This window comes from Rhamphochromis longiceps, linkage group LG1, assembly GCF_057381845.1.
Source record: "Rhamphochromis longiceps isolate RC_006_pf linkage group LG1, R_longiceps_female_GT1.1, whole genome shotgun sequence".
Classification (NCBI taxonomy): domain Eukaryota; kingdom Metazoa; phylum Chordata; class Actinopteri; order Cichliformes; family Cichlidae; genus Rhamphochromis; species Rhamphochromis longiceps.
Window position 1 is genome coordinate 35,039,712 of NC_140557.1, and position 25,245 is coordinate 35,064,956.

The 25,245-nt window shown below is 41.2% G+C and overlaps 1 protein-coding gene across 7 annotated transcripts in view; it reads right to left on the reverse strand.

The window, feature by feature from the left end:
* nav2a (neuron navigator 2a) overlaps positions 1 to 25,245 on the reverse strand; it is a 224,625-nt gene that overhangs the window by 81,083 nt on the left and 118,297 nt on the right. For 2 of the 7 annotated variants that reach the window (XM_085407808.1, XM_085407801.1), the window contains exon 1: positions 20,805 to 21,748. The exons of 1 other annotated variant lie outside the window; for it this stretch is intronic. In XM_085407808.1, the coding sequence (XP_085263934.1) occupies positions 20,805 to 21,023 (219 nt within the window). In that variant the 5' untranslated portion in view covers positions 21,024 to 21,748. Of the gene's footprint in view, positions 1 to 4,684; positions 4,822 to 9,783; positions 10,256 to 14,047; positions 14,118 to 20,804; positions 21,749 to 25,245 lie in introns of those variants that run through there. 4 more of the 7 variants (XM_085407813.1, XM_085407837.1, XM_085407830.1 and 1 more) reach the window with 4 other exon arrangements.

The window sequence follows — 25,245 nt, forward strand, 5'->3', positions numbered from 1 at the left end:
AAATGGGTAGCTGTCATTCACGGAGCTGTAAACCACGGGGGAGGTCAAATGGCCCGAGGGCAAGTGGAGAAGGGGGTATGGGCTTGTCGCAAGGGTAGAGATAAGTTAGCAACAGGTTCCTTTTAAGTCCCGAAAGAGACAACTTTTCAAAACACACTTTATTTCTCTGATGTTTCCAACTCGGGCAGCTCAAGCTTCAAATGCAACAGGTAAAAAAATTTCATTTTAAAGAAAGGCTTGATGCAACTTAGTGCTGCTTTCAAGAAGCAAACTTCACAGTGACCACAGGGATTTTGATCAAAAATGAACATTTTGAACTGAAGCAAATAAATATTTTAATATATATGTGAAAGGTCTAACTTGCAGTACAACTTCACAAAAACACCACCTGGAAGAGACCAAAACAGAGATAAAAGGATAGCGAATACTGAACTTACATTCACCATGTCAACAGAAACTCAATTAAGCATTAATAACAGGGCCATCCACAGTGATGCATCATTTGCTTCAAGTTTCACCCCGCTGCTGTCCAACTGAATCAGTCAACATAAGTCAGATGCATCTACATCAAAGACCTCACTCATAACTGGAACTTTGAAATAAATAGGAAAAAGAAAGAATGCAATAATGGGAATCATGTGTGGTAAACCACACATTTATTGGAGCTTCTGTGATCTGGAAGTTGCTTAAAGAAAAAGTGATGGGTGATGAGAGGCAGACATCAGATCTGGGAGGCAATTTAACAGGCTGAATACTTAATGAAGAGAAGTATTAATTCCATATTGATTCAATATCCATCTATCAAACACAGATGAGATACAACAGATTCCGGTTCAGTCTTTAATTTAAACCACTGTTAATAATATATAGACAATTTAATCACTAAGCAGATAAGAAGATAAGCAGTTAACATTATTACAACAGACAGTCCCATGGCATTATTGGCATTTCTGTGTGTAGCTGGTCACTGAGCACACAGTACACATACCGTACCTGAAAACAAAACATTTCAAGTATCAAAAATCTGTAACTATTGATTTCTAATTTTTAAACATTTATGTTTTTTATTTTACTTGTAAAATCTTTGGTAAGGTCAGGGGTCAAATATGACATGATATTTGGATGCAATCTATAATGTGATATTTAGAATCCCCATATACCAGTATCATTCCCAATGCTGCCAGTACAAACAAAGACACTTATTTTTAAATAGCTCTATATCACTTTGAGCTGATCAGGCAAATCTATTGACTTTAAGGGAAATGTCAGAGGTCAAATGTGAAATATTTTATATTTACCCCCCACCTGTAAGAATTATAGTTTCTAAGTTAGAAGGTTCTTGTCCATTTCAGACCAATAACTCACTAAGTGGAGGACCTGAAAGCATAACCTATTGTGGGTGTCCTCTGAATACATCATTTATAATACTTGAAACAGGGACTTATCATGAAATAAAATACAAATGACACTGTTCCATAAATATGAAAGCATTTACACCAACATAATGACTTACATGTTCTGTATCTCTGGTACATGTATCTGCTAATATCATGAAAACGATCTTGTTAATAACTTTACTTCCCTTGGGAGAACATACTTCTCTTATCTTCCTCACCAGTACCGTCACAGCCATATGTCAACAACACTGTGGCAGCCGGGGATCATGCAGATGCATCTTCTAAGATGGAAAATGGAAAATCCCCCCATTACCCCCTGATGGTAATGGGGGTCGTTTTAGGAGTTGTAAGTTGGAGCTGTGGTAAGGGACGTTCCCATCATCAGAGAAAGCAACATGACACTGACTCATTCACAATGTCACGGACTTACAGAAACTGTAAAATGTAGCCTATCAATTCTACTGACATTTTGCTTTGGGAATATGTCACCTCCATAAACCAAATCTGGGCCTACCGGTAGTTTGCATCTTTCTTTGATATAACAGTAACAATTAGCAGCGCAGTCTGATGGTATTTGGAGAGTTACAGATATCTACTGTTTTTGCCCTGGGCTTAAGGACCCTGGATTTGAAACTACAGAAAGACATTGAGATTGGAGTTGGAGTGTTAACCATCAGAATCACTTAGACACTGTGTCCATCCATCATGTAGAAGTGGTAATCACCAGACGCCCCATGTTACGATATTATCATGATACTTCATTCTAGATATTATTGCAATTTCTAACATTTTGTGACATTCTGAGTATTGGAATAACAAACTGTTATTTATCACCTTTTTCAACTTGGTTAAACTTTGTCAATATTTGTTTTAATTAGACTCAATAAGATTAAGTTATCTCACTTCAGTTATTTGTTTTCTGCTGCAACACTGAAAGCATTTCAAGCACACCAACACTGAAACCTGACATAAATGCTGCCATTATACAGTCAGTCTGGTATCAGTGTGCGATTGTATGGAGTCTACAGTAGATTTTCTCTTCATCGCTTGCCATTTAGTCAAAAGATTCTTTCAACAGTGAGCCATGAAAGCCTGGACCTAACTGCATCATCGTGCTCACATAATAATAATGTTCCCTTTAAGGCTTAAAATTGGAAAAGCATCAGTTCTTCAAAGCCTCTAACAAACATTGATGAGTCATTCAGACTGCTGCATCTTTCCTTTTTTTTTGTCTTACAGAAACGCACAGATCTGCTTCACATCCAGCATCCCTGCTGCCTCAGCTTGCTGAGTCACCAAGCTGGTGTGGGATGCCTACAGAAGGGCATGACGCACACAGGCCATCCCTGCAGTGCTCGGTTGGCCCTGTCAAATAGAAGTTGAGGGCAGCCAGAGCCTCACACTGGGAAGTGTGCCCTCAATTTGAAGGGCACTTTCTGAAAACTGAATAGTTCAGATGCATAAGTTTGGCAAATGTCACTCGGCTGAGGACAGAAGGAGGAGACAGACTGATGTGTTTGTGTACTTCCTGCGGGCATGTTTGCTTATTTCAAACTCTCACGCAGCTGGAGCAAACACTTTTTATTTCTTTTGCTCTTTTATCTCTGTTGTTTGCACTCACTCACTTGAGAAATGATAACTTGTTCACTAAAGTAAACACTGCACTCTATCTAATCTGATGCTTGTCCTCACTCTGCTGCAAGTGACTTTTTTAAGTACCTAAAACTTGGTTATCAACCGTTTTTTTGATCATATTCAATTGAATTGAATTCAGTATTATTTATATAGCACCAAATTACAACAGCAGCCGCCTCAGCACACTTTACCACACATACTGTAATGTGAAGACCCTACAATAATACAGAGAAAACATAACAATCAGACAACACCTCTGATCTGAGCAAGCACTTGGCAAGAGTGGAAAGGAAAAACTCCCTTTTAACAAGAAACTCTCCATCAGAACCAGCCTCAGGAAGGGGCAGACATCTGCAAGTGATGGATAAATGTATAAATGCAGAGAGAAGAATAAGAAACACTCAGTGCATCATGGGAAGCTGTCAGTAGCCTGGGCCTATTGCAGCGTAACTTTGTTTCTAGTGTTTGCATGTTTAAGGACAGTGGGAAATTTTAGCTAGCAATGGACAATCATCAATAAAATTCTATACCAAATTATTGTTATATTAGAGTTAATGGAATTACAGTAAACATACTAAAATAACCACACAGCTATCAGGCTTCCCCTACACACACACTAAAAAACTGTCAGTACTTTTTGTTTAATTTGCGCATTCCAAAAACAGAAGCGTCTAATTTTACCACATGTGTTCAGCAATATGCTCAAAATGTTTTCTTGGCATTTTGGATTTGTATATTTTTAGTTTGGTGATAATGATGCGTTTCCTTTTTTTTCCAACCGCAAAGGTTTTCGAATTGTTTCATAACCGAGAGGTGTGTTAATTTTCTCCACTTGTCGAGGACCATTTAGTCTTTCCACTGAAGTTCAAGTGTAAAAATCACAAACCAGCCGCAATATTTCTCACATTTTCACACGGCATTAAACCACAACACCTGAGGTCTGTCCTTCGAAGCACAGTTCTCACATACGTCGATGGCGCAGCAACAATTATGTTGATAACTTCAGGACTATTACCCTTATTACTTTCAGGGTTCAGTAAGCAACCTAAAAAGCGCTGTGCTTAACACGCCATTATGAACTAATCTACCAACATGAGCAAGAACTTTAAGGAGAACGCAGCAGGACCAAAGCTGCCATAAAGTGCTATCTCTCACAAAAAGCTTTCATAGGGAGCCAGGACTTAAACAGCTCTTGTTATAATTCAGGTAATGGCCCTGAGTGCTGAGTCTACAAAAGACATGCTCTGATAACAATGCTTTCTTCTACCTTTTCAAAAGAAATCTACCTCGTCAAACACAGACCAACCTAAGTTGAAGGCCTCTTCCTGCGACTATTTAGGGGTTTATAAGGCAAAACTAAATCCCAGCACTGAGACTCCATTCATTTATTAAACTCGTAGCATACCCATTTCGGTAAGGAGGAATCTATTATAATTCCATGCTGTTCCTGGAGATCAGTTTCTACCCCTGACATGTCTATTTCAAGCTGACCTTTCCTCTTGCACTCTCTCCCCAGTCTGCCTTCTTAAATCCTGAAGTAAATGCATACTCTCTATCATTTCTTATGTTGTTTTATCTTCACCAAAAGGTAGATAAGTATTTAAAAAAAGCTTTCATAACACCCCTGACACAAGTACTCCCTGGTTTCTTACCACTTTGTAGGCTTCACAGGAGAAGCGGCTGTAGCTTCTGGCTGGCACCCTGAGCCCGCTGTACCCCGCCATGTGGGGCCACAGGTCGATAAACACAAATATCTGGGTGAAGATAACTTCAGATTTTGAAAATCCTTTAGCTTCAAAAAGACCAAAAGATAAGAGCACTTCGTGCGCACTGGAACAGATAAGTGGTCATGCTGTGTGCCCCCCCTCGCATACACATCTCTGTGACAACGTCTGTCTGGCTTGCTTGTAGGAAAGGGGCATGCTTTATTCCTCCATAAATGTACTTCTCTCTTATCTCACCGTGTTTTAGTCAGCTTCATAGTGACGTCTCAGACAGTCTGACACTCTTTTAATCTTCCTCTCCCTCTCCCTCTCTCCCTCCCTCCCTCACTGTCTGTCATTCACTGAGTCAGACACCTTGACTCAGTTCCTTCTTCTGCTACGAGTGGAGAGACTGTCAAAAGAAAACTAACTTAGAAACGGAACCTTTTATGTTTAATACTTGAGAACTGTGTTAGGGAGGATTGCTGTGTTTGGAAAAGACAAACAAGACAAAAACCCAAAACTCCAGCGTGAAAGACCGTTAACTGTCAGGCTTTCCCTACATAAGTTACCTACATTATCGGTGGCCCAACCTGCATGTAACAGTTCTTCAATTAAGCCGTGTCTTCTGTTGTACTAGGGGAACATAACTGTTGCTGATTCAGGCAATGAGAAAGAAATCTGATTCTGAAGTTTCCTACTGTTCGTGGTGCTTCACAGCACACCGTTGCTCCCTGTGTCGAAGACAGATTATATAAATATGATGGATGTCTTTGCTCCTCACACTTAATGACAGGACACTTTAGTGACCTTCATGCACACCTGGTGCTGTACTTTACAGCAGGCGCGCACACACACGCACGCACGCACACACTCAAATACAAACACAAAAATACGATTGGTCTCAGGTGTCAGGGGTGGGCTGTGCTACTTCCCAAATCCAGCCATCATCTTATGTCATCAGCAGTGTGCTGCTTCACATTCACAAAGGGACCTCACACCTTACAATGTCACTAAAACAAATACAAACTTCAAGTGTGGGTCTCAGAGCAGCTTCACTAAAGAAACTCTCCATGCTTTGCTTAAGAAAACACATATCTGCACTGCAATGTGCTGCCTTCTACGGGCTTTTAATCTGATGACTTCTAAATCGTATTAAAATAAATAAAGACAAATACATCCTCCAGTTTTCTCTAACATTAAAGACTTTTTGTGGGACAGCACGGTGGCGCGGTGGTTAGCACTATTGCCTCACAGCAAGAAGGTCGCGGACTTGAATCCACATCCATCTGGCTAATTCTTCTTCCAAATACATCTGGGGTTAGGTTAACTTAGTATTCTAAATTGCCCATAGGTGTGAATGTGAGTGAGAATGGTCGTCTGTCTCTCTGTGTTAGACCTGCAAAAGACAGACGACCTGTCCAGGGTGTACCCCACCTCTTGGCCTGTGGCAGCTGAATTATGCTCTAGTGATATAACATGGATGAATACATGCATTTAAGATTTCTCTTTCCCACTTTTTCCAAAGTAAAGGATGACCTCTTTAACACCCTGAAAAACTACTTAGAAAACGTATTTTTGTGGGTGACCCCTCCTGCTGCCTAGACATGCTGAGCCATATCGATGAGGACTCAGCATCCCTCCGTGCTGCTGCAGGCTGAGGGTGACATGTGGCAACACATCCCCTCTGACCCATTCTGGGCTGGCTAGCAGATGGCTGGTGGGAGATGATGGATGGACTGAGTCACTTACACAGCAATCAAGAAGTGAGGGGTGGGAGTGGTACATAGGGGCATCCTACTTACCCAACAGTGGTATATTTTTCTGTCACTTCTGACACAGTCTCAACAACATTCACTGTGAATGCAGGAAACTTGCTCGTCTTAAAAAAAAAACAGAAACACAGCACTGGGCAAAGGGAATTCTCTGCACAGCTCTCAGTGAGCACTAGCAGACACAAACAGATGGCTTCTGAGAAAACAAGCATCACAAAGGTGTCCTGGTCTGACAGAAATGACAACAGTCTGCTCTACCAGCTGCTGTGCCATGCCCTGCGCTCTAACACTGAAATTTTCAATGCTTGACCAGTGGGTGGTCAAACAGACTTTCCATAGCAACACTTTATGATGTACTATAACTACAAAACTAGAGGCGAATGCAAGCTTAAGTCAGGGAAGCAATTCAAGAAAAAAAATCAAGAAAAAAGTATATAATACTAATAATACAAATAGTTTTATATGTATTTATCTTTATCTTATTTCTTCTTTTTAAAATAATTATTCTTATATACCAGACAGGTTGCAGTGACCATACTATGAAAAACACCTGAAATTACCTGGAAATAGCAGTAAGTTTTCCCCTTTCCAAACACAAGCCATTCAAACACAAGCCTTCTAAATGTCTAAACATTCCTTTGCTACAGTGGAAAAAGTTTACTGGGTGTCTTTCCCATCATCCGTCCTGACAAACCAAACATAAACGTTTTAAAGACGGAGTACGAGGTGCATGTTCTTCATACAGTAATCCCACCAAACCAAAAACAAACAAAAACAGCACAAAGGCATTTGTGCTGCTTTCTTTTTCTCTCCTCTTCATTAAAAGTGTATCTGTGGCTGCAGCTTTTCCTTTGGTGTCATGAGCAGGATACACTATGGTTAGTTCATGGTCTGTAAGGCCCTTGGCAGCGATCCACTCCATGCCAGTGTACTCACACTGTCCTCTCAAGTGGCTTTAACCCACAGAAAACTGAACCAGGCCAGCTTTAAATAAGCCCTCGTGCCTTTGCTTACTCTCTGTTTGGCACATGAAAGACATGTGGCTTTGTGAGGCATGGAGGCCATACTAGGCACATGTAGACAAACGACTTGGTCAGAGCTGTGCTGTTAAGAAGATAGGAAACAGGGCCAAGAGACGGAGTGAGTATGTGCTGGCACCTGTACTTGTCAAAAGTGATCTGAAGACCACGGGCTGAAAAACATCATCAAGTAATCGATAAAAAGAAAAGAGCATTTGCATCCAGCAGCGAGATCTGTGAATGTACAGAAAGGTTCTTCCAGCATATGAGAGAGAAGTGAATCATGAGTACGTCAAAATTCCCCAAAGTCGTGCACGGCTGAGACGGCACAGCAGTGTCTGCTACGCAACATGTAATCAACATCAATTTTGAGACATGCAGCCTGATGCACATGAGGGCACAGCAGCTGTTATAAAGGCAATTTTGGTAGTGATGTTAGAGCGAAACAGCTTCATCGTGGTCCTTGAAAATCAGCAGATATATGCAGCATCTGAGGTGTGAGCTCCAGAACTCTACAATACCACTGCTGTTGTTTTAACTCTCCTGCATTTGGAAAAGCACTTATCCACCATACGATTACTTTTTAAGCCCTGTATAATGTATATTCAACCTTCAATCTTTATACCTTTGAGTCTGATGTTAAATTCCACAGCTTTTTCAGTTCAAAATTGGCCAAAGATTGCTGCTGCTTTCACATCCTTCTATTCAACCAAATGTTTGGGTGCATTATGGTTACAGTGCATGCCATGTACCTGTGATTTCTTAGGATCAGCCACTTGACTTTATCAAATGCAACTAAGTACATCAGTTTTTAAAAGGAAAAAACAGATGTGCTTTGAGTTTACTTATATGAATTTTCAGAGAAGAATAATTTAAGAAGGGGTAGGTACGGCATGCCGTGGGTACGGTGTGCTATTGAGAGCTTGAGTTTGTCATGCATGGGTATAGCCTTGACGGTGTAGAACATCACAACTATTTGCGTAACTGAAAACAAAAACATGGTTTTACTCCTCTGCATATGCTGGCATGACTCAGGATCAGTATTAAGCACATCATTCTCGCATTTTGATTTATGCTGCATGGGTCACACATCGACAAAAGAATCTTGACAATCAAATAATCAATAGACCTGTTCTATAACAGAGAGAACTATGGACATCGACTATACTTCATAATAAAAAGAAAGGTCATTTTAATTTCTCTAAGTGTGTGCACATGTTGGGCTGTGCGTGCCTTTGTCAGCCCCACTCTATTTCACAAAGGCACATGGAAAACACACAATCCCCCTCCTCATTTGAGTTGTGTGTAGGTTAGCAGTGTGTAATTAAGCTAGCCCTCTTATCAGCTCATCTCAAGGCTTTGGCAATAACCTCCTCTGCTTCCATCTCCCCTTCCTCTCTGGGCTCACAGGAGATCCAGATAAGGAACAAGGCTGAAAAAGAGAGAGATGTGGAGAAAGACAGAGAAAAGAAAAAGAGTGTGTTCTGTCCGCTTCCGTCGTTACGTGTAAACTCAACAGGATGCCTATTATCCTAACAGACTTTTATTAAATCTGCTGCTTCCTACTTTTATCATATACATCAGTCATTACACAGACCCCCCCCCCCCCAATTTGTTTGCACCACAGGACCCACCTGCACCTGACCGGACCTGTGTTTTATCTCACTGTCCCAGATGCTGTTGAATTTTTACCATCTCTGTGCCATCATACTTATATGACACCAAACAGTAGGCAACAAAGCCGCAAGCAAACCTGATTTTTTCCCCCCCTTAAATGCTATAAAGGGGAACACATACACACACACACACACACACACACACACACACACACACGCACGCACGCACACAAATGTGCTACACAACTCAGTTTAAAGCCTTAGATAAGCCTGTTTTAACTTTCCATGCAGACATCAAAGTGAAGCTAGTATCAGGTGAGGGGAAATCAAGATGCATGCCTTCAGCATTTTCTTCTGATATTAAAACGACCGCCACTAATCCACTACAGCTAACACTGTAGCTGCGGTAAGGTTTTGGACTGATGAGACAAGCACTTTTACTGACACATAAACACAAAGTGAAGAAAAAAATGTTCTGATGTTACAGCTTCAGGGAAGGACGTGAATAGAAAGAGCTGTCAACAACAGAGAGAAGCCTACATACTTTTCTATATGCACAGTCAAGAACTGAAATGCATGGTTTTCTGATTTCATATGGGTGGTTGACCTTTGTCATGATCTGGAAGTGTTCACCCTACCAGTTTCATGGTGAAATTGTTCTGCTCCCAGCGGCAAAACATCACACTCATGTTACGTCGTGCAGTTTCCTTCCTCAGAGACACCTGCCTCACACTGAGGAAGACTGTTGCTTGCCCAGCCAAACCAAAATATAAGCCATTTGTAGCAGGTCTAGAACAACCTGCACTGAGCAGAGCTGTAGCAAAATACAGAAAAATCCACAAATTAAAAAAGAATCCAATTGCAAGTTTGAATCCCGACTGGGTGCACCGTTGGAGATCCAGGGAGAACAGAAGAGCTACTGCTTGCTGGAGCCCCAGCAGGTCTCTGTATGCCTGGGAGGGGGGGAAGGAGCTCAGTCCCTCAAGTTTCTCTCCACCCACTCTGGGACATAGGAGGAGGGAAAAATAAAGGCAGGAGGTGAAAGGCAAGAGGCGCTCCGCGGCTTCTGCTGCCGCTCTGAGAGGCAGCCAAACCAAACGCGGTGGAGAAGAAGCAGGAGAGGATTCCCCCTCATGCTTGGCCCACAGCAACACATTGTGCTATTCCTCTTCAATGGACTATTGGTCATATGGGGAGGGGACAGCAAGAGAAAGGGACAGGCCTCTTAACCTTTCTACCACCCCTCCCCCGACAGTCTACCCCATACATGACAAAAAAGTGAGCACAAAAGACAAAAAAGGGATGATCGGTGCTCCCTTGATAGCAGTGGAGAGAATAAATAGTGAGAAGTGCAGAGCCAAAGTCCAAACCACGTAAAGCTCAATGCTAACCGTAAGTTTTCTATTTATTATTTCTTTAACCGGCTCCTCTGCTGCCTGTTAAATTTTTTTTTTTTTTAAAGCCAAGTTTTATTTTTCCCAACCATAGAAGGAACAGTCCGCTCTCTGATCAGCCGTCACCCGCAACACACTGCAGCAGCTGCATGTGTTTATTTATGTGCATGCGTACAGTGGGTTCATAACCTAAGCATTTATGTATGTGTGAGTGTGTATGTAAGAGTCCACAGTACAGGATGCCCTGCGTTTGAGCGCGTTCCAACCCCCTGTGCACACACGCCGCAACCACCGACCACAAATTACAAGCTGAATTTGAATTTTGGGAAAGGCCCAAGATTTACAGAAAGTTCCCACAGTAGGGGGATGCCTGATCGCTTCCAGCAGGCGGAACAAAATGCTTTAAGCTTTATGAAACAACAATAACACTGAAACCATGAAGACAGTAGAAAGTAATGAAAGAAAGGGTTTGCTTTTCAACGGCATTTTATACTGCCAAAAAAGAACAGAGATGCAGCTTACAGCCGTCCAAGGCAGGTTTTCTACTCGGTGACTGAGAGGAAATGTGCATTTTATGTTTTCATATTCAGAGCTCAAAAGCGCCGTAAACTTGAAGTCAACACAATCAACTGTCAGTGGCTTTCAGTTAAAATAATTACTCTGTACATGATTGAGATTCAAGTTTTGACTTGACCCTGTAATTGTGTTTGTTCCTTGCTAGTGATAGTGACACCCATCACAAGTGTTTTGCATAAAGAAAAAAGAAAAACAACAACTGAAAAATCATGACAATAAAACCGAGGGTAGCTAAAGACTGAGTTAAATATCAATATGTTATTCAAATCACAAAGTTAATGATCTTATTTTAGTGCGTTAGTATGCAATGAAGGCAGCACAGTGGCACGGTGGTTAGCACTGTTGCCGCACAGCAAGAAGGTCCTGAGTTCAATTCCAACATCAGGCCAGGGTCTTTCTGTGTGGAGTTTGCATGTTCTCCCCGTGTTTGCGTGGGTTCCCTCCGGGTACTCCGGCTTCCTCCCACCGTCCAAAGACATGCAGCTTGTGGGGATAGGTTTAGGAGTGAATGTGAGTGCGAATGGTTGTCTGTCCCTGTGTGTTGGCCCTGCGACAGACTGGCGACCTGTCCAGGGTGTACCCCACCTCTCGCCCTATGACAGCTGGGATAGGCTCCAGCACCCCCCGCGACCCTGAAAAGGACAAGCGGAAGCAAATGGATGGATGGAGCATGCTAATTTACCATTTGAAGGCAGAAATATGTATACTAACAGCCATTAAAACTGTGACTTCACAAACCAAAAGTCAGCCTGCAGCACAATGATGCCATTACTATAGAAGTAAAAGGCTCGAGATACATGTATTTCTATAAGGATAGCTATCTATAGCCCCTCGTCCAGCTTAATGGGTTAGCTAACAAAGGCAAAATGGCTAACGCTAAAGCTATCTTGAATCCAGAGTCAACCTAGGGTCAAAGCACTTAGGAGGAAAATTATAGAGGTGAATGAAAAATTTAACAGAGTCTATGTCCTGTCTTCTGAAGCTACCGAAAATTACGTTAATAACTTGTAGCAGATTTTCTTTGGTAAGTTCAAATATGTCAGGTAAAGGTGGGTGTACAACGGCTCATTTTCATTTGATTATTTATCAATGAAAATAATAGTAGCAGAGCACTTTGTTTTCAGTATTTCAGTGACAGAAGAACCTGTAATAGACTGCAGTTTGGGGGAAATTATCAACTTTAATACTTTCTTTTATTATGAAAATAACATTTTGTATCAGAAAAAGCTGTCAATTTTAGAAAGAAAACTGAAAATCGAAAAAAAAAAATTGGAATTGTTGCTTCTCTAACAAATTGTTAGAAAGTTGCTGATTGTTTTTATGTTGTTCATGAAAGAAAAGGAACTGAATTTAGGGGATATGGACACACACTGACAGTACTTTAGCAAGTAGCTGCACCAACATGTTAAAAATGTTCATGTTGTATTTGTAGCTTTTTAGCTGATTATCAGATGGTTCCTATTCTTTAAACAGGCAAAAACACTGCAGGCATCCTGCCTTTTCTATGCTATAGTTCAAGTGATAACCACCACAAAAGAAAAGCCAATCAACACAGCCTCCCACACCACTGAAACATCAGTCTCCTACTACACGTAACTGGCATTGATTTAATGATATTCTGGCTCTACAAGCGGAGAATGTGTCAGCATTTAGTGCTTCTGTTTAACTGTTTTAGTCCAAGTCTTCAACAAGCTCATTAAGTGAAGTCACAGTGAATGGGCTGAGTATGGTCCTTTCACAGTCCCAGATAAACCTTAGTGTGTCGGGGACAATGGGGATAACCCCATCATGGAAGGGTCTTTGTTTTGGGGGACCCAAACCTCTGTGTTCTCAAAGCCTGGGGAGGAAGACTGCAATAATAATGGGGGTGAAGGGGTGGGATGGACCTGCTGCCTGGCTGTGCTGTTCTGGATGGAGGTGATTTGGGGGTGGGAGGGATTGAGGGACATACGGACTTACTGGAGAGGCACCTGTGGAAATAACGGCAGATTATATCCTTTCTCTCTCTATAGCTTTGACATTGTCTTGTGTCTAAACAAACTAAATACCTAAAGGTTATTGCAGGTACAAAAATTAGGTAATCACGCATCATTCATTTTTTCTACTTCTTTTTCTGCAAATAAGTGAGTAAGATAGGACACTACAACCTAAGAGTGGTGGACAACTTGACACCTGGGAATGTTAAGGAGATTAAATCTCAGAAGTGAAGTCAGTGAGACACTTGCCTATGCTACAAAAACAAAGCCCTTAATATAATCAGAAGCAAAGGTATCTTGAGGAAGTAAAATGTCTTTTTCAAAAAAACATTTTTTTAACCTAAATTCAGCTTTTAAAGCACTGTCATGTGGACAGATTAACTCTTTGATGGCAGAAAATGGCATGAATGTGTGCTGGGGTGGCTGTAGCTCAGGAAGTGGAGCAGGTCATCTATTAATCAGAAGGTTCGAACCTTGGCTGCTCCGGCTTGCATGTCAAACTATCCTTGGGAAAGACACTGAACATGTTGCTCTATGATGATTCACATTCTGATGATTTCATCACAGCGTGAATGATAAATAGAAAACACTAGAAAAAAGTGTTTATAGGAATGGATGAATGAGACATGTTGTGTGAAGTGGTCTGAGTGCTTGAGTAGAAAATCTATATAAGAACCAGTCCATTTACCATGTCTCCCCACAGTAAGACACCATACAGGCAGACAGATGTAATACCTGCTAAGCTTTAAATGAGTATTAACTACAGTATCTTACACATTTACTACTTTCAATTGTTGAATTTAAGGGTATGACGCAAGCATAAGAAAATTACATTTATAACATATTAACTGGGCACAGTGCTGCACTCAACATAATGTTAAACTCACCTTCAGTTTGTTCTGTTCGTATAAAGCAAAGAAAATGTTATTACAGTTGTCTGGTGTCCCATTACAAACCTGATTAGAACAGTTTGGATCCAAGGATGCCATCTGGGCCCATCTACCACAGCTACCAGCTGAGGCCACCTTAGTGATGTCTTATTGATGAAACAGCATCTAAACACACCAGACAGCCCAGTCCAGTCACAGACTGGAAAAGGTTATCTAATCCAGCAAAAAAAGCACAAACTGTTCACAAGTCATTTGATATTCTTAAATAATATGTAATCCCTGAAGGGAGGTTAACTGTTTAAGTAAAATAGATTGGTTTATTCATGCATGCTTCGGAGCAGGTGAAGCTGGTGTCTTCAAAGTTACGGTACTTAATGTGTTAAGGATCTGGGAGAGGCTTCTTGAATGACAGATTTACAGCCCAGCTCCTGGATTCAGCATTTATCAGCAAGCCTAAACCAGTCCAACTGAGTAAGCCCAGACATGCAGTACAACACACACAAACACAGTACAACACATACATACTTTCATTGTGATTCTAGCCAGGTTGTAATCAGAGCAATAAAACGGCATGAGAAACTCCCTGAAGCTGGATGGAGAAATCCATGCTATCGTCTTTTCTCAAGCAGGCAGTGTCTACAGAAAGCCAGGCAATATTTCATAGTTGTTTTATGTCTATTTACACTCAACAATCACATCAAACCCAGAGCACAGCTGAGAACCATACAGACAGATGGTGATACGCTTAACATTTAGGAAATACAGTATATACAATACATATCTAAATATTTGGCCAAAAATGTAACTATCTCTTCCAAATAAGTGCGTTAGATAGAACATTAAACTTCCCGTTTGCTACTTGCTTGATCATTTAACAGCACCAAACGTTACTATAACACCAGATCTCAGAAGTGAAGATTGTGAAAGAAGAGTCAGAGCTGAAGGGGAAAACATAAGGCTCTAAATGCAAAAAGAAGCAACCTATTAGCAACCTTCTTCGTTCATTCATTCTAAGCTTTTCTTAACCGACAGTGTAGAGCGGGAGGAGCATGGATTAAAAAGAGCTTGTGGAGATTTAATGTACACTACCATTTTTTACATTTCATTTGAAACAATCACCTCACAATCATGCTTACACACCTAATCAATTACCAAAAACACTTTGACCCTCTGGGGATTAGAGAAAATTCAAAATAAATTCAAACTTCTGTGCCTAATTCTTGTTTTTTGTTTTTTTTTTTAAACATCATTGAAGATGCCTGGCCTGGAAAAAAAAACCCAGCACAAAATACCATGATCTTCATGCCCATGATGAGTATATGTAACTTTTGGCCACATATATATGTATATGTAATCTACTCAACAGGATTTCTGTGCCGTCTCTTCATATTATATCAAAGTTCCAATTTTTCCTAGCTTTGAACATGTAATTTTTCTTTGTACGGTTCATCTGTTTAAATCTAACACGTCGCATCAAACTTTCATGACCATCATATGTCATTGGCTCCCTGCTGGCTCTATGGATGTCATAAAGTTATCCAACAGAGTGTCAGTCCAGCAAGACCCTTGGTGCGATCCTCTGGGGAGGGTGAGCTCAGCCCTGCTGACCTCTACCTTCGTTTTCTACGTCGCCTGCTGCTTCCAGACTGACATGAAGCTGATTGTGTTAGTCTGAGCACTCTGCCGTGCAGATTCCTCACGCGGCGCCACCCACCATAACCTGCTTGTCTGCACAAATGGGGTCCTTGTGACAACTAACACAAGGAAAGCAGAGAAGGAGAGAAACCAAAGTGAGGAGGGCACCTTGGAGGGAGATCAATGGAAGGATGTTGACTCAGGAGAAGCAGATGCCCAGTCTTAATTAATATGGTTATGTCCTCAGCCATGACCTCACACAGGAAGGACAGGGGTCGACCACACAGGAAGTGGAATCTGATCGAGATGCATTAGGCAGAGATGAAGTCATTACAACTGTAGCCAACTGTCACATGATCACATATATGCTTGAGAAAAAATACTGCAAAGAAAACACAAAATCATCATGGTCATTTATCGATAACAAAAACTGCTCGATGATTTTACAGCTTCTTGCTGTCTTGACTGTCATTTTCCCACACTCTACGTCAAATGCAACTTTTTGATTATTTAGTTCCTGATTTTTACCTGAACAGTTCTACTTCTTACTCTCATACAGTACATAAGCATGAGCACATTTATTCTAACAAGTAAACCAGGCCTGAAAAGCTCCCACATGCAACATTTTTAGATAAAACAATATTTAATATTCATGAAATTATAAATGAAATCAGCACTTAACCTAAACACATACACTGCTCGGTTCTTTATCTCTGCACCATTTCACACTGACAAGGTGCTCAGGGACCTATTGGAGGACAAGCTGCCTCCTCATTTCAGATAAAAGCCACACATCCCAGTCTCAGTATATCTGACCGTTTTCAGTCTGTGCCTAAAGCATCTGCTGGTATCACAGCTACTGGGTTGTTTCAGCCCAACCTGATAAATCTGCAGGATGACCGCCTCTGTGTTGTCTGACACAGGACACACACAGGTGGCGATGCAGCGCTTGCACTGGCTTCCTCCTCCCTCACAGTGATAATGAAATGTGTGATTGGCTACTGGTTGAAAACCTCTTATCTCAAACGTGTCAGCTGCCAGGAATTAAAGAAATCCACCTCGGTTTCCAGACTGACAACAGTGACATCTGAAACCACAAAATGATAAAGTGTATAACCTGAATTCATGAGGATCACTCACAACACCTAACAAGACATGGCCCTTTCTCCTGGACTCATTGTCTGAATCCTGCAGTGTGTTGAATTCTCTGTTATTCCTTTTGAACAATGAAATCTACAACAAAGAGTCACTCAAACATCCATAAAATTTAACTTCCACTTGCAGTGCCTTCTGTAGAGACATATGTGTATGTGTGGCCTTTTGTCATGGTAATAAAAAAGAAGCAATATAGTCACGCAGCACCCCCACCCAATCTGACCTGCTCCAGGCAGGCAGGAAGACATTAGCAATCCAATGCAGGATGACAGTTTTCTGCCTTTCACTCTCACCTGCTGGGCTGTGTGTTAAAAAGGCTTAGGTTGGATGTAAGCACCATAAAAAAGTCATTACTGCCTTTCACAGGATGCTGATGAGAGACCCAGCGTATGAGAGGGGTCAAGTGAAATGGGCTTTAAAGGTTGATGCTGACATTTACAGGCCAATAATGCTTTTATTAAATATTTTCTGCATTTGTTCGATTGCTTTCACTTGTCCTGTTTCATGCTTAAAGCTCTGTGTAGTATTTTTGCTTCTTTAGAATCAAAGAGCTTGAAAATCTTCCAAACTAACATTTACACAGCATAACTGAACAGCATAACTCTTTATATCTGGAAAACAAACAACTGTTAGTCAAATGATATACATATGTGTATGTGTGTGTGTGTGTGTGTGTGTGTGCTTGCATATATAATCTCTACACTTTCATCACCATCAGTCAGTACCTCCCGTTTAAAGGTCATTTAATTAGCTTTGTATACGTAATTAAATTGCTTCACACATGTTACTTGATACATATGTTTGTCAGTCATGCAATGGACTCAGACTCAATTTTAATTTTGAAACTGGAGAAAATGATAATCTCTGGGATTTATAGATTTTTATGAATGGAAGGAATTACATTAACAGAGCCTTGTGTTAGTAATGTATCTGTTACCATGATGATTTAATATCTAAACGAAGCTCTTTATTACCAGCCCCATAAAATGAGGGCCTGTCTTAATTGTAGTTCGTTGTTTGTTTCCACACTGTGTTTTGAAGTGATTGGGATTCAGCTCACAGGCTGAAATGAGCTTTTGTAATGAGTCTAATAAAGCCAGTCTTTACAGACAGTCTGCCTTATGCCTGCATCTGGAGAGATGCTTATTAAGATAGTAGCTCCTTATCACACTGGCACACAGACAAATCTCTCTGTGTGAGTGAGCGTGTGACTATGTGTGTTTGTGAGTATGTGTTTTTAATGCCTTATAAAAGGACTACGTATGCTGCACATTGTACCAAAATGTATTTTTCAGGATCTCCTGCCGCCAGTGTGACTTTCAAAAATTCTTGGTTTGAACCTTTACCCTTTGAAAGCTGTAGCTGAGAATTAATGAGCTGGCAATAATGAACAATTAGATTACAAAGAGGGAAAAGAGGGAATGGGGGTGGGGGGCAAAGAAGGTAGAGAGCGAAGGTGCTCAGGGTCAAAACTGAGGCATTTATAATGAAAAGAGAAGCAATGACAGATGCCTTCAATGACAGGAATAACCTACATTCACACCCACACGATTCATGGTGTCTGCGGATGGAAGAAGGCGCAGGAGAAAACTCAAACACCAGAGGGCAGTAGAGTATCTGTTCAAGGCAAGGCGCTCAGGAATAACAGTATGGGAAAAAGTTAAAGGTCACAACAGCTGAACAGCAGTCATTTCTTATGATGTCACACATTAGAGGGAAAGACAGTACACACACACACACACACACACACACACACACACACACACACACACACACAGAAAACAGCTTCAAATACCATTCACACATTTCCAGACTATCACCTTCACATCAGATTCAGCAGATTGTGCCAGACTCCACTCACACACAGCACACACACAGACTAAGCACTATCCTTAGTACTATCCAGGACTATCCTCTTCTCTGCCTGTAAATACAGCCTGCCTGTCTCCCTCTGCCTCCTGCTGCACTATGGATTAACTCTTTGTTGCAGGTGTACACAACATGTTTGTGTGTTTAGTGCCAACTGGGCCATCCAAGCTGGATGCATGGGAGGAGCACAGCCACGGACACACTCTGGTATCACTTTACTAATCCGTCAGATAACTACTGGCATACTCTGCTAGTACCCATTATGTTCAGGGCATGCTGTGTTTGGTGTTTGCCATTCAAACACATCTGGTTCTGCTTATGCTTTTTCCTATATTTCCAACCATTTATAAAAAGGATGGGGGAGGGGGGGGGGTGTCAGCAATGATGTGATCTGTTATGGGAGGGGCTTTTTTCCTTGAAATTAGATTTGAATTTCAGGAGATCTTCATGCTCAAATAAAAAGAAGCAGCAGCAGTCATAGAGATGACAGAGACAGTACAAGCAAAAGGGCAAGTATTCATGGTTGAGAAATGACTCAAACTTCAACCCACCCTTATGACTAGTCTATTGACATCTTCTGTGGGCACTGAAATCTGTTCCTGACTCTCTAAAGATGATTTTTCACCCATTTGTATTGATGAAATCTGGTGAAAAAAATGGACCCTCCATTGAAAAAGCTCTTACCCCACCTCACAAGCATTAATTGCTATGAAAGCTGCTGCAAAGCTCTGGACATAGCATCTTTTAATTTATACATAACCAGAGGAAGAAAAATGAATGTCACCAAATGACAGTGGAGTGAATGTTAGGATGACTGGAATCCTTTGTGACTATTAGGCAAAAGACAAGTTCTCACTGTTGTGTCTGGTGAGGCAGCCATCACGTCTCCAGACAGCCTCGTCTCATCTCACCCTGCCATCAGAGGAGATTGAGTTCATGCTAAGGACCATTGGAGTCTGTGCAGGTACTCCACTGAGGCTTTGACCTGCATGTGGAAGACTCATCAAAAACCTCATCAGGAATTCTGCCTCGGAGCCCTCCGATCTGTTCAGTCATTTCCCTGGGTGAAGCCCAGCAGACACAAGGCTGAAATAAGGGCAATAAAGCTAATATATGAACAAACACTACTTTGCTGGACTAATAAGGGTATTCTACCAAACATGGCTTTAGATAGAAATCCCCCATCTCTCTGTCACCTACATACACATGGATTTGAAAGATTTTAGGATATGAGTGCAATAACATTGCTCCTGGTCATGGAGGTCAAGGGTTAACCCAGCTGAGAGTGAAGATGGCTGCATCATCAGCACCACGGGGATAAAGAGAGGAAGAGAAAGGAGGGCAGACAGGAGAGAGCAAAAAAGTCACAGAAAATAGGTCAGTCAGAAAACATGATTAGCCACTACACAAATGACACCAGCAGCAAACTCGTGCCATGTGCGAGAGAAGTGGTGTCCTGTATCAGTTCCTCATGCTGGATTCAGATTTCCCAAATAACTGCTAAAGCTTACTGAGCCCACACTGTACAGACAGACTGGCAAGCATGGACTTGCTGCCTCACCAATACACACAAACCCACACAGACACCTTCTTCCCCTCACTGCCTTACATGGTGCTGGAGCGATCCCTCTTGCCGTTGCAGCCCTTTGCGTTGCGTGGGGTTGCTAAGCGCAGCCAATATTTCACAAACACAGCAAAACAGCCACCCTGATATCCTGCTACACTGCCATCCTGGACAGCAGAGACACAGCCTGCTCCATGTCCTTCCAGGAACTCACTGAATCTGGCTCTGTGTTTCTGTTATGCTACACTGAGCCAAATAAAGTGATGATACCGAGTTTGTCGATTTACAGCTGACAAGTGAAGAACAGAATATCTTTCTATTATATTTCTTTTATAAATACTTTATTGTCCTCCATGGGTAAAAAAGGCCCTCAAACTGCTTATAAACTATAATTACTTGGGATTTTTTTTTTCTTTTAGAGTTTTAAATCAGTGAGTACTAATAAGAATTAATAATAAAAAAATATTCTACACAAATAATCAACCATGCATTCTTCTTGCAGCTCATCTCCATGTCATTGCTATAAAATTCATTATAAAGCAGTATTAGCAGAATAACACTTAGGATCTGGGTTTGGAGATGACTGTTTTACATCCTGACCTGAGTGTTTCTGCCAACCTCTGACTCTGCTGCGTTGTTTCTTGGGGGTCTTGAGCCCACCTGCTGGCCCAATGAGGGAATGTGCGTCTTGAGAGGTGCCGGAGGTAGAGCTAGAGGTGACGTCCTGCTGGGGGTCTGGGGGATAGGTAGGGCACTGTGCACAGGTTTGGGTTTGGGGAGTCCCGACTTCATATTTGAGGCCACTAGAATGGCTGGCATCTTTTCCCCAGCGACCAGATGACTGCAAGCTCCCCTCCCTGTCACACTGAGATGGAAATCCTGTCACCGGTAAGCAGGAATTCTCTGCAATCAAGCTACTTTTCTGTTTGTGAATGAGTTACCAGACTGGAGGGGAAAAAAAGAAAGGAAAAAAACACAGCACATATATTGAGGTTGCACCTGATCCAACGCCTGATTGAAGTGTGCAGTTTGTTCATGTCCCAGTCTTAGCTTCTTCTACTGATTCTTAGCAGGAGGTGGGGGTTGACCTGAGCTCCCCAACATGCAGTGGAATGGTTTAAAACCCACAGAATCCCACCTGCATCCTGTTACTAAGTTGGATCAGCTTGTCATTTCATGCAAGAATAATTTGGCCTCAGAGTTTTTTGGTTTAAAAAAAAATAAAAGTATCCTGATGAAAATTCACTCTGCAAAGTCCAAGAAAGAAGATCAAAAATCCCACTTCACACCAAAAGGAATCCCCAGTTGCCTCGTGGTAGAGTGAGTGTTCCCTTCCATTTATTTCCAGCAATGAATGAGAGTCAGCAAATGGCCAAGGATCCAATTGGAAGCAGAGCAGCTCCACTCCCACAGAGTCTTGGTAATTAATTACACCGTCGCTTCAGGAAGACAGGAAGAAACTCCTTTTTTGAGGAAGAGCAGAGAGAGTAGTAGAAACGAGGAGATGGAGAGGAAGGGGGGGGAAGCAAAAGTCAGCAGCGACACAGCGACCACTCACTTCAGCGACTGCTCAGCCTGTGACTACACAGCCTGAAACACACTGCGCTTTCCTCTACTGCCTCTCTCTCTCTCCCTCACTGGTAAGTCCGTGGTTAGCAGCAGGTGTGGCTTAGATCAGGACTGACATATGTGAAAAGCTCAACATATCTACACAGTGGGTTCCTCTCACACAGCGAGTCTGCCTCTCACATAAAGACTCCACCACGATGCTATATGTTAACCACTGATACAAAATAATATTCATTAAAAATAATAATTTGCTAGTTCCACTTGCATTTTAATATGCGGGATAAGGATGCCCATGGTCTTAAAATGTGGCAAATCATCCCAGCCCACTCAACACGGGTTGCATAAAATCATGTGATTTTAATAGAAAACAACAATACTATTAACCTGCTTTGATGCTATTTCATGAAAAGTAGAATTTCCAGCAACAAATATTACATGGAGTTTTTTGCACACTTTTGTGTTCCACATGAATGTAAGCCTGCTTGTTCTGGTCATTTCAGGAGTTGTCATCCAAATTAATGGCTTTGGTGATGCAGATTCTATCTCCAGTGCCATCATCAGGTTGAATTTGTGATACTGAGTGAAATATCTTGACAACAAATCAATACACAGTCATTAATTTTGGTATAGACATTTCTATATAATGTTGTACTGATTAACAGACTCTCTTTTCTGTAAGCTTCCACTTTATAAATATGAGGATGGCCAATTAGTGGACTAGTGTCAGATCAGCCTAACTCCCAGCAGGCTTAGTCAAGCTGCTGAGATCCTGCTACAGTAGGGAGGGGAAAAAAGAGATTTACTCCAGAGAAGGATTTACGCCCCTCCCCAGTCACCCATAACTAGTTAATTTAAGAATGTACAGAGTAATCTGTATTTGAATCAAAAGTTGTATATAACTGTATTCTCAACTATGTTTTGATGGAAAAATATTTTCTCTCCAACAAAAAACTAGCAGTGGCAAGATTTCCCTGACTACTGATGGCACCATCAGGAACCAGCCATCCTTTATGAACTGTTAATGTCTCCACATGATCCCATGGAAATCTTTTCAGTGGTTGTTCAACTATTTCCGACTAAAACAACAACAAAAAAAAAGCCAAAAATCTTGCCCCAGGTCTGCTCTACATCTTCCCAGGTCTTTTAGTTTGAAACCACTGTTTACTTTAAAAAATAGTCTAATGCAGTAATTACTTACAATAAACAATCTAAATAAAAAATTGAAAAACAGACTGACCAACATTAGAAACATGTGAAAGTTTATGTCTCTAAACTGAGCGCACCTCTATTCCATTCGGATGTAAAAGGGTCAGACATTAACTATACACTCTCTCATTTCTAATAACTCTCAGAACAGTAACACCCCTGCCACACACACACACACACACACACACACACACACACACACACACACACACACACACACACACACACACACACACACACACACACTGGACTTTTGCAAGAGCATGATTTAATCCAAAGGAAGGGTGTGCTTAGTATGTTAATCTTAATCCTGTTACATTAATTCTAAATTATGCAAATACCAATATCAGCTTATAAATTTGTGTCATGGTGGTGTACGTAGAGAGGGGTGGGGTTGTAGGTGAAATTATTATTATTTTTTTTATACCCCGTGAAACCTGAAACCCTGTACACTGTGTTTGTCTTGGATGTTTCTAACTGGCTTCAGTGAGTTTCACCCATTTGTATGTAGCCTTGCAATCTCTACCTGCAGGTCTCCCACCTTGTCAACTACAGCTGTAAGTGGTGGTGAGTGAAAATACAGAGGGCCTCCATGATTAAAAACAACCATATCCGGACATCACAGGACTTCTTTGAAACATAAAGGAAAATACATTTACCCCACCCTGCTTGTCTCACGTCATCCACTCAATTGGAAAATGAGGAAAGAAGAAAAACATACAGCATGTAGAGTTAGAGGGGAAACTTCCATTATTTTCCTACTATCCTCTGTGACACTAAACACGTTCCGGTCCCTCACATATCACACTGCAGCACTTCGCAGAGTAGAAAGAAAAAAGGAGTCATATTTGATTTATGCAACAACCTTTGAAGATACCTGATGACAGTCCAGTGGAGTCTAATAATAGAGCCCGTTTGGCAGTAAATGGGCGGTATTGACAGTAATAACTAGGACACCCACTGCATTGCTCTGCTGTGTGTTTATACAGTATTTCTTCTTAGAATAATAAACAGTTGTGTGGGGTAGATGGTGGGCGTTTGCTGAGAGCACAATGACTTGTTCACACTCAATGCACAGTGTTTTAAAAGAATTTAAAGGGTATACATTTAGTCAGGAAATGTTACCTTACCACATCCCAAAAAGCAGCACAGACATTTGAAATTGTGTCACAGGACAAATGATGCTAACCTCTGTCCTGGTAATCAGCAGGTAGATTGCAGCAAAAGCTGGCACACGCCCAACTTTATTGCTATGAACATGTATTTTTGTATCAAACCACTGTGTGCCAGAACATTCACTCTTATTTTAATGGTTTCACTGACATAGATAAGGAGGCAGCATTTTTTTTATATAACTGAGCTATTGTCTGTCTAAACAAAGCCTATTGTTACAAATAATGACCTCTTTCTCTGCAAATGTTGTGTTATTCCAGTAGTTGTGTTTATGCTCCAGTTGGAAAAAACGAGATTTAAAGTTGGCACTAGTGTTTTAGTTTATAGATGAATCAGTTAGTATCCAATGAATATTCTCTGTCAAGTTGACAAAAGAGTAAACCTACCAAACACGTAATGAAATTCTAACTAGGGATGTCGCCACAACCGAAACAGTACCTTTCTATGCCAAAATTCTGAAAATATGAAGGAACCTGTTTTTCAATACTGAAGGCAGCAGGCATACAGCTGCTCCACTCTTTAGTAGGGATGGGTACCGATATCCGGTGCCATTATGGCATAAACGGTTGTAACCAGACCGAAAAGCAGCGCACATTTCGGTGCTTTATTTCGGTGCTTTTTTTTTTCTTTTATAAAATCTCAGGCCAGGAAAATCACCCTCATGTTTTTCTGTGTTTTATCTTCAGCTACTTGACACAAAGGCATCTGCTGTGATGCTTACACCTTTGATAAAGTCTCACAAGTGTCAACTTTCTTTTTATAGATATAAAAATACGGAAATGTACTGATACATGATCTGAATTATAATATTTCTGACTGTCTGAGGCAAAATTTCCCCGATTCAAATCGAATTGAATCGAATCGTGGATTGAATCGATTCGGGACCTTCTGAATTGGAATCGAATCGATTCTAGAAGTCAATGATGATACCCAGCCCTAGTTACATGCGGCTGTCTTCTTGTTTGATAGAGTGATACCATATGTGCCCTATAACTGCAAAAAAGGCTAACATTGTTATTGTTTTACAAAAAACCAGCTAAACATGATAGGTTTTTGGACAAAGTTTGTGTTCTCCATTCTTTAAGCACCGGTT